This window comes from Dermacentor albipictus, chromosome 3 (assembly GCF_038994185.2).
Source record: "Dermacentor albipictus isolate Rhodes 1998 colony chromosome 3, USDA_Dalb.pri_finalv2, whole genome shotgun sequence".
In the NCBI taxonomy this organism is placed as follows: domain Eukaryota; kingdom Metazoa; phylum Arthropoda; class Arachnida; order Ixodida; family Ixodidae; genus Dermacentor; species Dermacentor albipictus.
The window spans coordinates 9,118,558-9,133,951 of NC_091823.1; the positions used below are offsets into that span (position 1 = coordinate 9,118,558).

At 46.1% G+C, this 15,394-nt stretch overlaps 1 protein-coding gene across 8 annotated transcripts in view; it reads left to right on the forward strand.

The window, feature by feature from the left end:
- Positions 1-15,394, forward strand: part of v (Tryptophan 2,3-dioxygenase vermilion) — a 165,014-nt gene that overhangs the window by 76,239 nt on the left and 73,381 nt on the right. For 3 of the 8 annotated variants that reach the window (XM_070535051.1, XM_070535053.1, XM_070535052.1), the window contains exon 2: positions 2,281-2,404. The exons of 4 other annotated variants lie outside the window; for them this stretch is intronic. In XM_070535051.1, the coding sequence (XP_070391152.1) occupies positions 2,373-2,404 (32 nt within the window). In that variant the 5' untranslated portion in view covers positions 2,281-2,372. Of the gene's footprint in view, positions 1-2,280; positions 2,405-15,394 lie in introns of those variants that run through there. One more of the 8 variants, XM_070535056.1, reaches the window with a different exon arrangement.

Genomic DNA, 15,394 nt, shown 5'->3' on the forward strand with positions numbered 1-15,394 from the left:
CCTGCAATGCGTCCTGTTATTGCTTCATGATCCGAAATGCGCTCTAAATTAATTATGTCTGAACAAATGTCAGGATTATTTGTTAATATTAGGTCTGTAATGTTCACAGTGCTCGATGTGCGACGCGTGCGATCAGTAATAAGTTCCGATAGTGAGAAATCAAGGCATGATTGAAGAAACATATGTGCTTCGCTTCCACTCGCTGTGACGAATGGTGTGAACCAGTTTAAACTAGGGAAATTGAAATCACCGAATATGAGTAGAGTAGAGATTGAGAAACGTGTACATGCTTCATATAGAACTCGATAATATTCGGAAGAAAAGTAATCATTCACATTAGGAGGGCGGTAGATAGCACCAATAATGATATCTATAGAACAACACTTTAAAGAAACTCATACACATTCGAGAAATGCACTAATCATTACCGGCACAGTCAGCAAATCATCTTTTATTCCCAAGAGTGCAGCACCTCCTCTATGGTTTCATCTATCACATCAAAACATATTGAAACGTGTTTCGCTGAAAAAAAAATTGTGTTACCTGTTATAACATCAGTTAGCCATGTTTCAGTTACTGCTATTAATAATGCGGAACATGAGTCGATTATTGAAGATATTTCGACACCCTTTGTTACGACACTTCTGCTGTTAGTGTAGGAAGGAAAAAAAATATTTTATCGATATTATACATTGATATTTGAGAAGGATGGGAAGCTGGGGTCTGATCTGAGATAGAAACAGGAGCACGTAATTTGTCTGTGAATCGCTGAGTTACACAATTTACGCGTCCAGTCTCACTGTCCCACACATAGGCATCATTATTAATGTGAAACTTATTAAAGAGCAGGCGAATCCGGTCCCCGTCTTTCCTTACAGATTTTGCGTACTGCCACAGGTGACGGCGCCTTCACTCATTTCACTTCACTCACTTCACTCCGTTTGATAATGAAGACGAAAGTGTTGGTTTGAATGTACGTACATGAACAGCGTAGTCTCAAATCAAGATCTCGGTCTGGAATCGAGACAATTCTTGTGCAGAAATGTGTTGAGTTTTCAGGACGCCTCGCAAACTAAGATGGTCCCGCCGAGGTCTCAGGAAAACCTCTTCTGACAACGGTCCATTGTTGCAATTTCGAAAACGCTCTGGTAGCGATTGCCTTTCCGCAGCATATACCGCGGGCAGATGCACAACGATGTGTTCTATAGTCTCATGTATATCGCATTCCTCAAGAGAGAGAGAGAGAGAGAGATGCAGGGAGTTTAGCTAGACTTTGTCCTCCTTGCCACCCCACACGTAAGGAAGGGGAAGTGAAAGAGAGAGGGAGGCATAGGAGTATTGATCGCACTTTCACATGAACTAAGCCAGGTGCAGCGTATCCAAAGTCGTCAGCGTATCCAAAGTCAAGTCTGGGCGTGTATAGAAGAGCTCGAGTGGCTTTTTGGGCTGATGAGCTTTGAGGTCAGGCTCCCGAGGCCTTTGCTTCTGTAAATGGCCTATAATGCAGTTTATTGAACACCCGGATACGTCTGCACGGCTGATAAAGAGTACGTAGCACCGAGTCAACGCCACTCCTATAGTCGTAACCTGTGCATCAAGCCTGCGTGACTTCTATCAATGGTTGGTGCTGACCTCCGTCGCATGCCTCGGTCGAGTCCGTGATTAGGACTACGACGGTTACACGACTGCGTTAAATTTGTCCCGGTATTTTTCACGCATTATGGAATAGATTATAGAAAGCGTTATTGTCTCGTCAAGAAAATATGTGCGAACAGGTCCAGCCAGCAACCCTATACTGAACTTCTGGTTAGCCTCCTTGCATAATCTTCATCTTGACCTTCTCTCTCAACATCGGGCTTCATTGCTGTAGTTTTTCGCCCGCGATCAATTTCCTCCTTCGCAAAAATGGGGACGAAGATTGACGTTCTTCGTTCGGAATCCGCGCCGTCTCTTCCGTACTTCTCGACTTCGCGCTGAGGAAACGATGACCACCGGAGAGCGCGGCGCAGTCTCTCTCTCTCCCCGCCGGTGGGGAAGCAAGGTCACGCTGCGTCGGCGAATGAGCGGCGAGGAGGTGAACGCAAGAAAGCAAGCAAACAAAAAATACGATACGGGAAAATGTGAAAAGTGACTGCGAGCTAAGACAAAAAAGACCCCTTTGCTTTGCTCTTTTTTCTCTCTCTCTCTCGATTTGTACGAGACGGAGAGAGATTCTGGTGCGGACCGAAAGCCGCGGCACAGCTGACTGTTTTTCTTCGTCTCCGCTCTCCCTGTACGCAGACCGGTGCTTGGACCGGTAGCGATTGTACGTGCCGGAGTGTAGCGTCGCCGCCGCTGCTTACGGACATTTCCTTTCACCGCCGCCTCCAGGCATGGACTCCGCAAACAACGCAACGGCTGCAAGGTAAAGTAATGATTGCGATCGCCCCACAATTATTCCGCGCACTCTTGACCTCCGAAAGGGACAAAAGAAAAGGTATAGCTTTAAGCCACGTCGATTCAAAAAAGCTGTTCGACTGGCCGCTGCCGCGGTGGCTGTAGAGCACGAGGTCGCGGGTACGATTGCCGGCCGCGTTGGACGCGAGAAAGCTTGTGTGTGCGTGTGTGTACCGCGTTGCAAGTTAAAGAACCGCAGGTGGTCGAAAGTAATCCGGCGCCCTCCACTTAAGGCGCCTCTCGTGTATACGCCGCTAGCTGCCTTGGGACGGTGCACCTCAACTTAAATTAAAGAAGGTCAGAAAAGGGCATGCCTTAGTCAGGTGGTGTACACACGTGCCTCCCTCAGATTGGGTCCAATATGTCGAAGCATACTCGTCGTATCGCAGTTACTTTGACTACTACCATACGAGCTTTCCAGGTACTCGCAAAGTTGACAGTCTTTCCAAAAAAAAAAGAAGAGAAAAAGCAGTCTGGGAATGTTTGCCTCTTCAAGCCGGTCTTTTCTCGACAATACGAGTTTCGCGTTTCGATGAAGCTGAGCTCATTTCGTGCTCAGCATTCTGGTTTTGGAAACTTTCTTTTGCAACTAGGTCATTCAAGCATTTCGATGCAGGCCGCAAATGACGCCTAATAGTAGCAGAACGCCAAAGGGAATACTTTCAAAGCTTTTCTAACTGGCCCCAAGCCGTGGATCGATCTGGCCTCGCGCTAAGTCCTGCTGCTTGCCTCGCTGTCTTGCATGCTCTCCGAGAAACATTGAATGCTTGCTCAGGTAGCAAGTTTTCTGTTCAAAGGATTAATTCAGTTTGCGTAACATCGTTGTGTTTAACAGTTATACGAAACTCACGTTTTTCCCTTCAAGCGCCGTTCTTTCGTATTCTTCGCAAGCAACGCGTCGGTGGCCTTTGCGATCTTTAAACAAGTGCCAGTGCCCTAGCCCGCTCTAATTCAGTGTCACCTGCGTCACCGCGACAGACGTTACAACTACAGTGGGACGCATTAGAAAAAGAAGAAACGCTAACTGACTGCGACTCTCAGGCTGTATAAGCAGCTCTCACTTTCGCTCATAGGCTGTTACGAGATCGCTGAATATGAATATGAATATTTATATAGATATTATAATCATTTTTGCTACATATGCTCCAGACCAAACGGGTCAAGTAGAACGGGCAGCACAAGTAACACAGTAAGTGGGTTACAAATAAAACATGACAGTAAGAAAAAAAAAACAAGACGAAAACGATCAGCATCTGCTCATACAGAGGGCCGTAAGGTTCCGGCGGGATGTTCCTATAGAAAAAAACTTAGAAATATTAGTTCTGGCAAAATAATAAAGTGTATTTGATAATAATGTCGTGTAGGTCTTGCAGACAATGGCGAAAGGCACTGCGTGAGTTCAAATGAGCTCAAAAAGTTCAAGCGACATATCTTCTCGATTCAAGCAGTTCAATGTTGTCAGTATTCATGAGTTAAGTTGGAGAATCAGTGTTAAATCAGGAATAAATAAGCTGGACAGCGTTTCACTCAATTCTTCCTAGTTTTTTAAGGTTAAAGTTAGTATAGGGGCCCCAAGCAAGCGAAGGATATACAAGCTTAGGTCGTATGAAAGTGAAATATCCAAGAAGATTAACGTTAGGAGTAGAGTTCAGAAGTTTAGGTTTAGATGACAAAGCTTGTGGAAAGCTGAGGAGCAAGTGTTCACAATGTGCTGATTCCAAGAGAAGTCATTCGTTATTGTCCCTCCCAGGCGCTTGTAACTATTAACATGTTTCAAAGAAATATGTGTCAGTAATAAGTATACTTAAAAAACGATTTCCTGGAGTTTACACAAAGATAATCAGCTTTATTGGTGTTAATAGTCATACCAAAATCTGTGTATCACCTATTTACATTAGCTAGATTAGAATTCAACTCAACTTGAACACGAACACTTGTAATTCCACGAAATAAGACAACATCATCTGCGAATAATTTAGGTTCAGTTCCAGGGGTAATTACAGTAACAATATCATTTATATATAGTAGAAACAATAAGCATCCCAGTACACTTCATTGTCACAGAAAGACTGCAGGAATCACTACACTACCTTCTCGGCCCATTACTCTTCCTAATTTATTTTGATGACCTTCCACTACAGATGTCTTCACAAATACGAATGTTCGCAAACGACTGCGTCATTTACCGAATAATCCACAATAGTTCTGTCAGCTCGGCCTTAATCGCCACAAAACTGGTGTGACGAATGGCTTATGAGCTTTAACCTTACTAAATGTACAACAATTTATCTCACGGCCAGAATTCATTATCAGTTCCCTACTGTATTACAAACACATCCCTTGAATCAGTCATCTAAACATTTAGGCATCATCCTCTCCAGAGAACTAAACTGGCGAGCACATATCACAAACATGGTATCCGCCGCTAACAAAACACTGGGATTTTTGAAACATTTTCGACACGCAGCAGAACACGTTAAACCGCTTGCCTACAAAACACTCTACATCCCAAATTTTAGTATGGATCAGCTATCTGGAACCCGCACCACACATATCAAATAACGATACATGAATCTGTTCAAGACCGTGCAATCAGATTAATTCATTCCTTATATTTGCACAGTGCCAGTGTTTCATCTTTAGAAGCACAATCCCGTTCTACACAGGCTGTCGTCTCGGCGCCGAATCACTAGCTTGTTCCCGTTCCATAAGTTTTATTACAGTCAACTTCGCCGCTCCCCATACATCTCGCCTTCACCTGCACACTTTTCCCGCCGCACAAGACACCCTTTACAAGTCACCCGCAAGCGCTGTCATTCTGTCGCTTTTTCTGGCTCTTTATTTTTTTCGAACGGCTACAAACTTGAACAGCCTGCAGCATCACATTGCGCAAATCATCTGCCCGTGCGCGTTTGCTGACGCCTTGGATATTCATTGCCTACCAAAGGCTACAAAGGCTACATGCATATAAACAAAGGCTACATGCATATACTTGTATTCGTGCAAGCTTATATTTTCATGCATCTTTTTTCTGCGTGTTTTTATGTCCTTTCTATAGGCAGTGGCGTAGCAACAGGGGGGGCCGGGGGGCCGTGGGCCCCGGGTGCAAGGGGCCAGTCGAGGGGGGGGGGTGTCTTATACGTCTGAAGGCACCCTTTTTCCGCCGGCTACACCAGTGGGGGGGGGGGGGGGGGTGACGGAAGACCTAAGGGCCCCGGGTACCAGACAACCTAGCTACGCCACTGTCTATAGGCATACCACTCACCTCTTATCTCACCAGTTATCTCACCTCACCACTTATCTAATAGCTCTCCAATCAGGGGTATTCAAGGAAAAGTTAAAAAGAAGAAAACTGTGTTCGATTATGCAGATAATCAGAAACTCAGAAAAATGAACTGTCACGAAGATTAATATTGTTGCCATAGCAATTATATGCCGTTGGCGTCGCCGTCGCCGTGAGGTTCTGTATAAAATCCACGGGTGATAAAATCGTCGCCTCGCGCCTTAAGCGGGAGACACACGGTCCGATTCGGTGTCCGATCCGGCGTCCGACGCGCCGGAACGGCAGCCGGAATCGAGGTGTTTTGCCGTGCCGAAGCGCCGGATCGGACGTCCGGCGTGCGACAAACCGGGCAGATTTTCATCGTCCGACGCGTCCGACAACCGCACCGTCGTCTGGCCGCAGCCAATGACAGCGCGGCTGGCATGTGACGTTCCCTCCGCGGAGGCGGCGCTGGCTGGCCGGTTTCTCGCAGTGTTTTTTTTTTTTCCTTGCCTGCTGCAGTTTGTTTCCGACACGAAATAGTTACCAGTTCAGTAAAATTATCTCGAACGTGTGCCTGTTATTCAAAGCAACGCCTAGTACACTAGGACTAAGCTACTGGCGAGATGAGCCGCGACGCGAGGGCATTTCGCGGGCAGACAGCACCCACCAACCGTCTGAGCGAGGCTGCTCGCTTCGCTTGCACGTTTGCCCTTCGCAACGACTGCGTCGAGTAAACCAATTGTATTTAATTACGGGTGACCTAAGTGTACCGTGTTAATTGTTTTGGCAAACATAAGCGCTCTTCGACGAGCTCGGGTTGGATCGTAAGCGCCGTCGGCCGCGGCGTCTGCCTAGCTAGGCCTACCGGCCCTATCACTGGCTGTTAGCGGAGTCGTCAGTGGACGACGCGCTGTCGTGAAGTGTTCTGTCACTCGCAGGGGCATAGCGTTATTCGCAGTGTTCGCGTAAAGCGACGCAGTGTTGTGGAAAGTTGTTTATATTGCGTTTCTCGACGTGGCTCTGAAGTCAAGCTGGAGTACTGGATCTGGGCGGAGCTTACGCGCCGCTCAATCTTTCGGATGCACGCACCGTGTGTCCCGAATCATCGTATGCCGCATGCCGGAGCATGCGGCGCCGCACGTCGGATCGGACGCCGAATCGTACCGTGTGTCTCCTGCTTTATGCTGTAGGTGTGAGTGAAAGCGCGCGAGGGTGAGCCGGCGATCGCGCCTCAATAATCTCGCGCACGCAACGGCGGAGAGCGCGGAGGAAGCGCGCCGCCTTCCGTCGCGCGCAAGGCTTCGGGGGGAGGGGGTCGCGTTCCGCTTCGAACGGCCCGGGCGGGCGCACGCGCCCGGCCGGGCCACTGCATCTTGAAAGCCATCTGCGACGGGTAGAGTCCGCGCTGCTCTTGTCTTTTCGAGGCGTACTTCGCGTTGATGCAAGCGGCTGCACGAAGGTCAATTCGCTCGCTGCTGCTGCCGCATTTTCTCACTGCAGCGTTTTGACAGCGAGTTTCCGTGGTCATCGAGTGAGATGCGTTCGTGTTGGCTTGTGCGCGTGACACCGTGCGTGTTAATTTAGTTAGCATGCCTATGTTTACACGTTTACACGGCCGATAAGGATACCAGCAGTCACAGAAGCATTACGTAATCAAGAAATACAGGAGGGTTACGTAAATATCTTGGCAAATATATACAGAGATCACACAGTTATATTAATCATCTACAAGAAAAGTAGAAAGATACCTGTAAAAAAGGGTGTCAGACAAGGAGGCATAATCTCTCCAATGCTATTCGCTGCCTGCTTGGAAGAAGTATTCAAGCTATTAATCTGGGAAGGCTTAGGAGTAAGGATTCTTAGGAGTGAGGATTGTCCTGTTCAAGAACACTGCGGACGAGTTACAACAAATTATTAAGGGCCTTAACAGAGAGAGTGTAAGAGTGGAGTTGAAGATTAATATGCAGAAAACAAAGATAATGATCAATAGCCTGGTAAGGAAACAAGAGTTCAGGATCGCCAGTCAGCCTCTAGACTCTGTGAAAGAATACGTTTTAAAGCTACTATCCTTACTTCGTATAGCTGTCTAATAATTTGCTATCGCACTCGATGCTTCACCTTTCAGGTGAAAGGGCGGCTTTTTTGTGAGCTTATTGAGCATTTTTTTTTCATTAATAACTCTCTCAAAGGCATTGCTAAAGTCTAAATATATTGCGCCAGTTTGTTCATTATTATCAAGACATGCGGCAAATTAATGAACTACCGTAACCAATAGTGTAACTGTAAAACGATTTCTTCTAAATTCGCGTTGTAAGCTTTTAGTATAGAGTTTTGCAACAAAAAATTCCATTATGCGTTTAGCAATAACATGTTACAATAATTTACAGCAAGATGTTAAGAATATTGGGCCGTAATTTTGTAGTAACAAACGGTCACCCTTCTTTTAAACGACGGGTATAATTTCAGCTGTCTACCATTGATCAGGTAGTCTCGCAGTTACTAATGAACATCGGAGCACTATCACAAGAAGCCTAGCAATAGTTTTTGGTATAACGGCAAAGAAAAATATTTGGTAAACCACCAGGACCTCTAGAAAATTTCGTGTTCAGGTTTAATAGCATCGTAACTACATTGTAATACGAAATAAGTCGACGACGACGACGACGTCAACAACAATAACAACAGCAACAAAAACAATAATATAATAATACGAAGAAGAAGAAAAAGAAGAAGAACAAGAAGAAGAAGAAGAATCTAAGCCATACGACGGGTTCCTTCAGTGCCATTCAAAACAGAACAGTATGCGACGGCCCACTGCTGTCAACCTGTGCAGTGCCATCTCCTTTAGGACAACTGCATCAGATTATTAAAAATAGGGTTTTCACGAAAAAATTTAATGTTTACGAATAAGTTTCAGAGCACTAGAAAATGTCGCCAATTGAGCGATAATTTTTTTAATGGGTAATAACATTTTTTTAAAAATTATTTACCTTATAAGAGCCATTTTGTAATTGCATAACTGAAGTCAGCCGGCACCCATGGCATAACCTTTTGCTAGAAATTATGTACATATAGCACCAGTTTAGAGAAATACGGGCGCAAAATTTCTAACGAAATGCGTCGCGCTGTTCCAGTTAATGTAATTTTCGTACTGCGACAAAGTGCAGCACGGGAAACTGCTAACCGCAGCAGCAATGCCTTTGACGCCAGATGACTACCCTCTGAAACCTTTTAATCTCCTTCCCCCACCCTATGGTAAGGCGTCGCCGGTCATACGCACGCCTATTCGTCATATATCATAGCATATCACATCATATCTATCATAACACATATTTACCTTCCAAGCTATCTATTTTTATTTGTTTTTTGAATACTGTCAACGCTCTACTTCAGGCAATTACAGGGAAGGCAAAGAGAAAATAAGAACAGCAAAACTAAAGAAACACTAAGTCGATATGAAAGAGTCGATATCTGCTTTTAGTATCGCTTAACTTCAATTCTGCTAATAAACATGCCCGATAAAGTCAGTAACAGAAAAGAAAGTTTACTAGTGAATTTTTTTTAGTATAATAATTGTACTGAGAACTATCGCGTAAGCTCTGATAGACGCCGATGCTGTGAATCTGCACTTGTGTCGGGTTTCTCCTCTTTTGTTTTTTCGCGCTATTTTACGTCAGTACAGAATACGAACTCACCCAGAATTCCAGTACTTACACGAATATTTATTAGCAAATACTCATTTTGCTTCAAATTCCCTTTTACGAACAATCTGACGCAGTTATCGCAGAAAACACGGGCTACGTTTATGGCGTTTTACGGTTGCAATGACGACGTTGTTGTGGTTTCTTTTCTTTTTCTGTCTTTCTTTTATTGGGAGTAGGAGGAGAGGTCCAGGTTTGCGTTAGAACACATCGAGATCCATAAGAAGGTAAGAACCCACCATAGCAGCTGACTCTATAAAGGAAGTACCATCCGCGCCGTTCCAGCATGCCTCATTCGTTGCCATGCAGGCCTTTCAAGTAAGCGTAGAAAGCATAGCTGGTGGCTCGCTGGCGTCCTATTCGACGTGCTGGCGTCCTATTCGACACATGATCGCGTGATTTAGATGCGTGATTTAGATGCACACATAGTGGGGGAAATGTGACCCGCGCAGTTTCCAACTAAAATCACCAGAGGGAACTCTGGCGCTAGTTTCTATACGGAGCAGCAAGTGTGACAGTCAATCACTGCACGATAGTGATGTTCAGTCATGGGCAGTGCTTGTATGTACCTAAACTAGGTGATTCTGGATTAAAATGTATTTGTGGCTTTGCACAGCGATAACTTTCAGCAAAATATCGCGTTATGAAATGCAGCAGCAATATGTAAGACATAGCCTCTATGATCTGTGTCCGGCTCTCGAATGGCTACCGGCGCATGCAGCAGCCTTCGAAATGCGTCTCTGTCACCCAGAGAAAGCCATCGCTGGGCCGTGGACACCACTTAATCGCAATAATATTTTCGCGTTAACCTTGCCTTGTTTAGAAAAACGAGTTCTCAGAAATTTAAAGATATATCGTAAAAAATGGCCGTCAAAGAAACAACTTAAACTACAAGAACGAATATTAAACAAATCCGTTTACTACCTCTAGTATCGAACGATCGAAGCCCCAGACCTCCCTGCACTGATTTTAGTAGGTGACGCGATAGTGTGTATTACAATCACATGGAGTCAACAGGCAATAAAACCACTGCATGATCGCACGCGTAGTGCGAAAGACCGAGGTTCATCTCCCACCTGCGACACGTCGTTTTACAGCGTAAGCTGTTATTGGTTCGTTTCAATGGCCGTTTCGATTGGCGGTGGTGTCCATCGCAGTTATCGCCAGGAATGAGAAGCAAAAAAAAAAAACCTATTTCCTTCCGGGATTGAACCCGGGCACTCTACGCGGCGTTCAGCTACTCTACCATTGCGTCAAGCCAGCGATTATCTTTAACATAGTGTTTCTTACAATGAATGCAATGATGTATGTACAGGAACTATGATTAACAGTATGAGCACCAGGTGGTAATACGCGATCACAGGTCGAATAGTGTTACATACAAAGAAAACGTCACACAAAGCAACACATTCCATCACAACAAAAACTTGAAAGGAGAAGTTAAAAAGTTGCTATCAATCGGGCTGACATTCTTCTTAGTCGTATGTGTCCTTAAATTGCGTAATCATTTGAGCGAAATGCGATCTTGAGGAAACGCCAGCGCTTGCTGGCTGCTGCGGAAACATGCCCTATACGAGCGTTCTAGCGCGCGAGGAGTCGTGCGATGTGAGATGCGCGCCGCGCAGCTTCTATACGTGCACATTTTGCATTGCAGTTGCATAATATTGCACCAAGTGGCACGGCATGTAGCAGTTGCATAGGTAGCGGTACAGCGTAGATAAAGAAGCTTTTAGAAAGAAAAAGAAGAATAAACAGATATATACAACGATGCTAGGATGAACAACATGCATAGCTACCTGATGAAATCAAGCAGGCTAGGTGACTATTTGTCACCGCCCTGTTTCAAAGGAGATGCCAATAAAGGATGATGATGATGATGATTTAATGGTGTACTCTGTGAAACGGGGCGGTGACAAATAGTCACCTAGCGTGCTTGATTTAATCCGGTATGCTATACATGCTCTTTATCTGATCATTTCTATATAAATCTTAATTTTTCCTCCCCCACCCTCAATATCTACCTTGTAGCGCTAGCTATGATTGTCAGAGATCCAGTTGTAACATTATCTTCCCTGCTTTTCTTTTTTTTTTGCCGACCAGTTGACGCTTCCGTCCACTGTAAACCCAAACGCTTCTGGAAGGTGTTCGTTACCTCCTGGTCCCACGGCGTGAATGCCTTCGCATTCAATTGGGATGTGCTGATTGGTCTCTGGATTTCTTGCTGCGGCATACACATGCCTCATCTCGTTCCGATTATTGTCACGTGGTAGTGGCGGCGAAGAAAGCAGCAGAACTGGGAGTCACGAAACTGGCGTTTTATTGGGCGAACTTGTGCCCTCAAAAACAGGCTACAATTCAAGAACGGCAACAACGACGAACACAGTCGGCGATCGTCAAAAATCTGCTCAGCGGGTCAAGAGCGTCGGCTTTTATAGATCAGTCATCGAAGGTTCCAGAGTAATCGCTGGCGCCCGCGCGTCTTCCAGAGAGTTCTACACCATTCGCGTCGCGCATACATCATGTCAGATTACACAAGGTTCGGTGACACCAGACAGCAAAAAGAACCATCGCTAACATTCGAGAAACTTCCGATACATGCAGGCGCGTCCTGCGCTGCGCAGTAGCATTTGTTAGACGGTGAAAAGCGGTCACCCGGAAAAGACAAGTACACGTGCCATTATTTTCTCCGGTATGTTTTTGTCTTTAGGCAACCGGCTCGAGCCTCAATTAGCAAGGCACTGCCCTATATCTGTTATCGTACAGATTTTCCTTTCTAATTTCTTTCTTCTCATTCTTGTAAATTTCCATGCTCCTTTTTGTTCCCATTCTTTGCATCCAAATAACTGTATCTGTTTCTCTGTCTCTCTAATGACTCCTGGTTGTCTACTTACAGTTTCAGTTACCCTATACTTGGTTGCCAACTTTCTTGACTTCTTCCTCCACTCTGTGTCCCCGCTTTCGAAGTGCAGATACTTGTGCACTTTAGCTGCCCATTTATTTTGGTCTCACGTGATCCGAGATGAGCGCCGTGTAGCGGTTATACGTGCAAACTTTGCGTCGCAGTTGCATCGTATTCCACCAGGTGTCACGGCATGTAGCAGTTGCATCGTGTCGTGCCACGCGTTAAGGTTTGTGACATGTGCGTCGCGTAGTCTCGATACCTGTGCTCACTCTTCGGTACACGTTACGGCGCCTCCTCGCCAAGTACGAACGGCTGCTGAAGTACCGGATCGTACCGGAACACGCGCGGCTGCAACCAGGCAACGCCAGTCTCGGCACACCGCTGTGCAGGGAGCAGCGCAACCCCCGGCTCGCCGTCGGCGGCGGGTGAACAGTTCGGTTCTTTCTCGTGTAAACGACGCGAAGAGCCTTCCCCGCGAAGAGCCTCCAGTGCGTACTGCGGAAAATGGAGTTCCTGCGGAACTGCTCTTCCAGCTCATTCTGTGACTGTGCCGCGTGTGCGGCGCAGGCCTGTGACTTTTTTTCGTTCACTTTCATTTGCCTTCAATACATTACGATTTTTCGCGTTTTAACTGAATAAGCAGTTACTTTCGCCTGTGCTTTCTTTGGATTCATTGTTTGGGTTAGTGGTTGCAACTAACGAAGAACCGTGTCCCTTATTCTCGCTCTATGTTGTGAAGGGCGTTTTGTGGGGCACCGTACACGGGAGCGGATAATCATCTCGCGGAACGTCGTTTTACGCTCTTCCAGAGTATGCGTTGGCTTGCGTAAGAACCAGTCACGCTACCCGCCATTGTGCTTCTATTTTGTTTCTTACGTAGACGCGCGTCGAACATTATCTTGTTCTCTTTCACTGTCGCCACTAAAGTGTTTCTCGGGGGGCCGGCTTTTCTCGTTTCTCTAATAGTTATGCAACCACATCCGTCGAGTTTCGAATGTAGGCAGCCTGGAGTGTAGACGACGTTGTCCTCGAGAGTAAATGCTATACTACTAACTGTGATGCGCGCGATCGTGTTCATTTTCATCCTATATATGCAACGTGTAATTTCATGCGATCGTTATGATTATGCTCAGCAAAGGTCGCAACTTATATATATTTTGTGTCACATTCGCACATACATGTAAACACACTTAAGGATCTCACATACCACTTGTGTCGTAGTGGCACCATCCCATTCTGGAATTCAAACAAGACCGGAAGAGGAAAGGAATAGAAAGCAGGCTTGTTAACCAGAAGAGCGCCTGCTTGGTTACATTACAGTGGCTGATTTCTTCTGGTCTTTCCTTCAAATTTTTGTTGGTGTGGAATATGGGCCTTCGGTCGTATGTTCATTTCCGTCTGTAGCTTCTGACGGCTCTTTGTCTTCACGTCTCTTGTCCCGTCAATATCACGACTTGTCGACTTCTATTATTTTGTTAAGTTCTGTTGGGTCTATTTAGCTTCTCTTTATCCACACATACATCCGGTCACCAAACCGACCACTCATGCAAGATCGCAGGTAAGAGGCAAAGGAAGCTGCACATTAAAATTATGGTGATACCGCTGATGGTTCGTTTAGATTCGCCGACTTGGACTTCGTGTACGCTATAAGCGCTCTGCAGCCTTCAGTGTTCTTATGCGCAATGATTCGTATGAATTACGCAGTTGTATGAAAATAATTTTTCGTTCGCCCTGTGACGAGGGGTAGCCGGCGCCAAGCTTTCCTCTTAAATTGATATGAATAAAACAAAAATTCAGCCTTGAGACTATCGTCATAAATGAGAACAGGAATATCGTTTTTCAGAATGTTGCTCAACGAACTAGCCCGGCTTCGCACGCTTGTAATGTACAGAATGTTCACGCAACGCGCCATTCAGTGCGTCTGTAGTCTCGTAACAGCTGCTCGTGCGGAGATGCTGCGCGCTCATGTCGGCAGCTGCACCCCCCTCTGACCACACAATTTCAGCAGCACGCAACTACAGAGAACGTATCGGGAATGCGACGCCACTAAGTGCAGTTGTATCAGCGCGGCGTGCCGACAGGACATTAATTTTCGATCTCCTTCGCGCGTTCGGGATAAATTTTGTCCCTGACAAAATGTTGGGCGTGCTCGGCGAGTTGGTATGAACGTATAATACAAAGCACCGAAAAAAAAGTGCACAAACAAACTAAGAAGTAATAAATGGGACGAAACACTGAAATACGGTAGTCGCTTTGATTTTCTTTTTTTTTCGTTTTCTGATATTTTTTTTATGCCGTCCTTCCAGTCAGAAAGGGGCGCCCACCTAAATGCTACACCCCTCTGGAAAAGCAAAAGATCCAATTAACGGCATCAAATGGCCTACCCATCCCGATAGTAGAGAAAATCCGGGTACTAGGAATGGTGATAGAGCATAAGGGTGGCAATGGCGAAGCACTTCGCAAGATAACGGCAAAGGCCACCAGCACGATGCAGCTCATTCGACGCATCACCAACAAACACGCGGGCATGCGCGAAGGCAGCGTCATCCGACTCATACAAGCCTTCGTCATTTCTCAGATAAGGTACATGGCAGCGTTTCACAACTGGACGGTTGCGGAAAAAAACAAGCTCAACGCGCTCATACGCAAGGCGTACAAATGTGCGTTGGGACTTGCGCCTGGAGTTAGCACCACCAAGCTCTTACAACTAGGCCTACACAATACGCTCGAAGAACTCGCGGAGGCGCAACAAGTGTCCCAACTTGAACGCCTATCCAAGACCCGCCCGGGCAGACACGTACTTGAAAATCTCGGCATCACATACCACTCGCAACACGGCGTCAAAGCAGACATTCCAAGACCCATACGCGAGCAACTATACGTACCCCCATTGCCTCGCAACATGCACCCCCAACACCACACGGGGAGGCGTAAAGCCAGGGCACAACAAATGAACAAAAGTTACTCTAACGACAAGGAGGCGGTCTTCACTGACGCAGCCCGCTATCAAGACAGGAAGAGTTTCGTGGCGGCAGTTACTAGCCACCGAGGCAACCACCTCACGAGCGTCACCGTGAACACGGCACATGC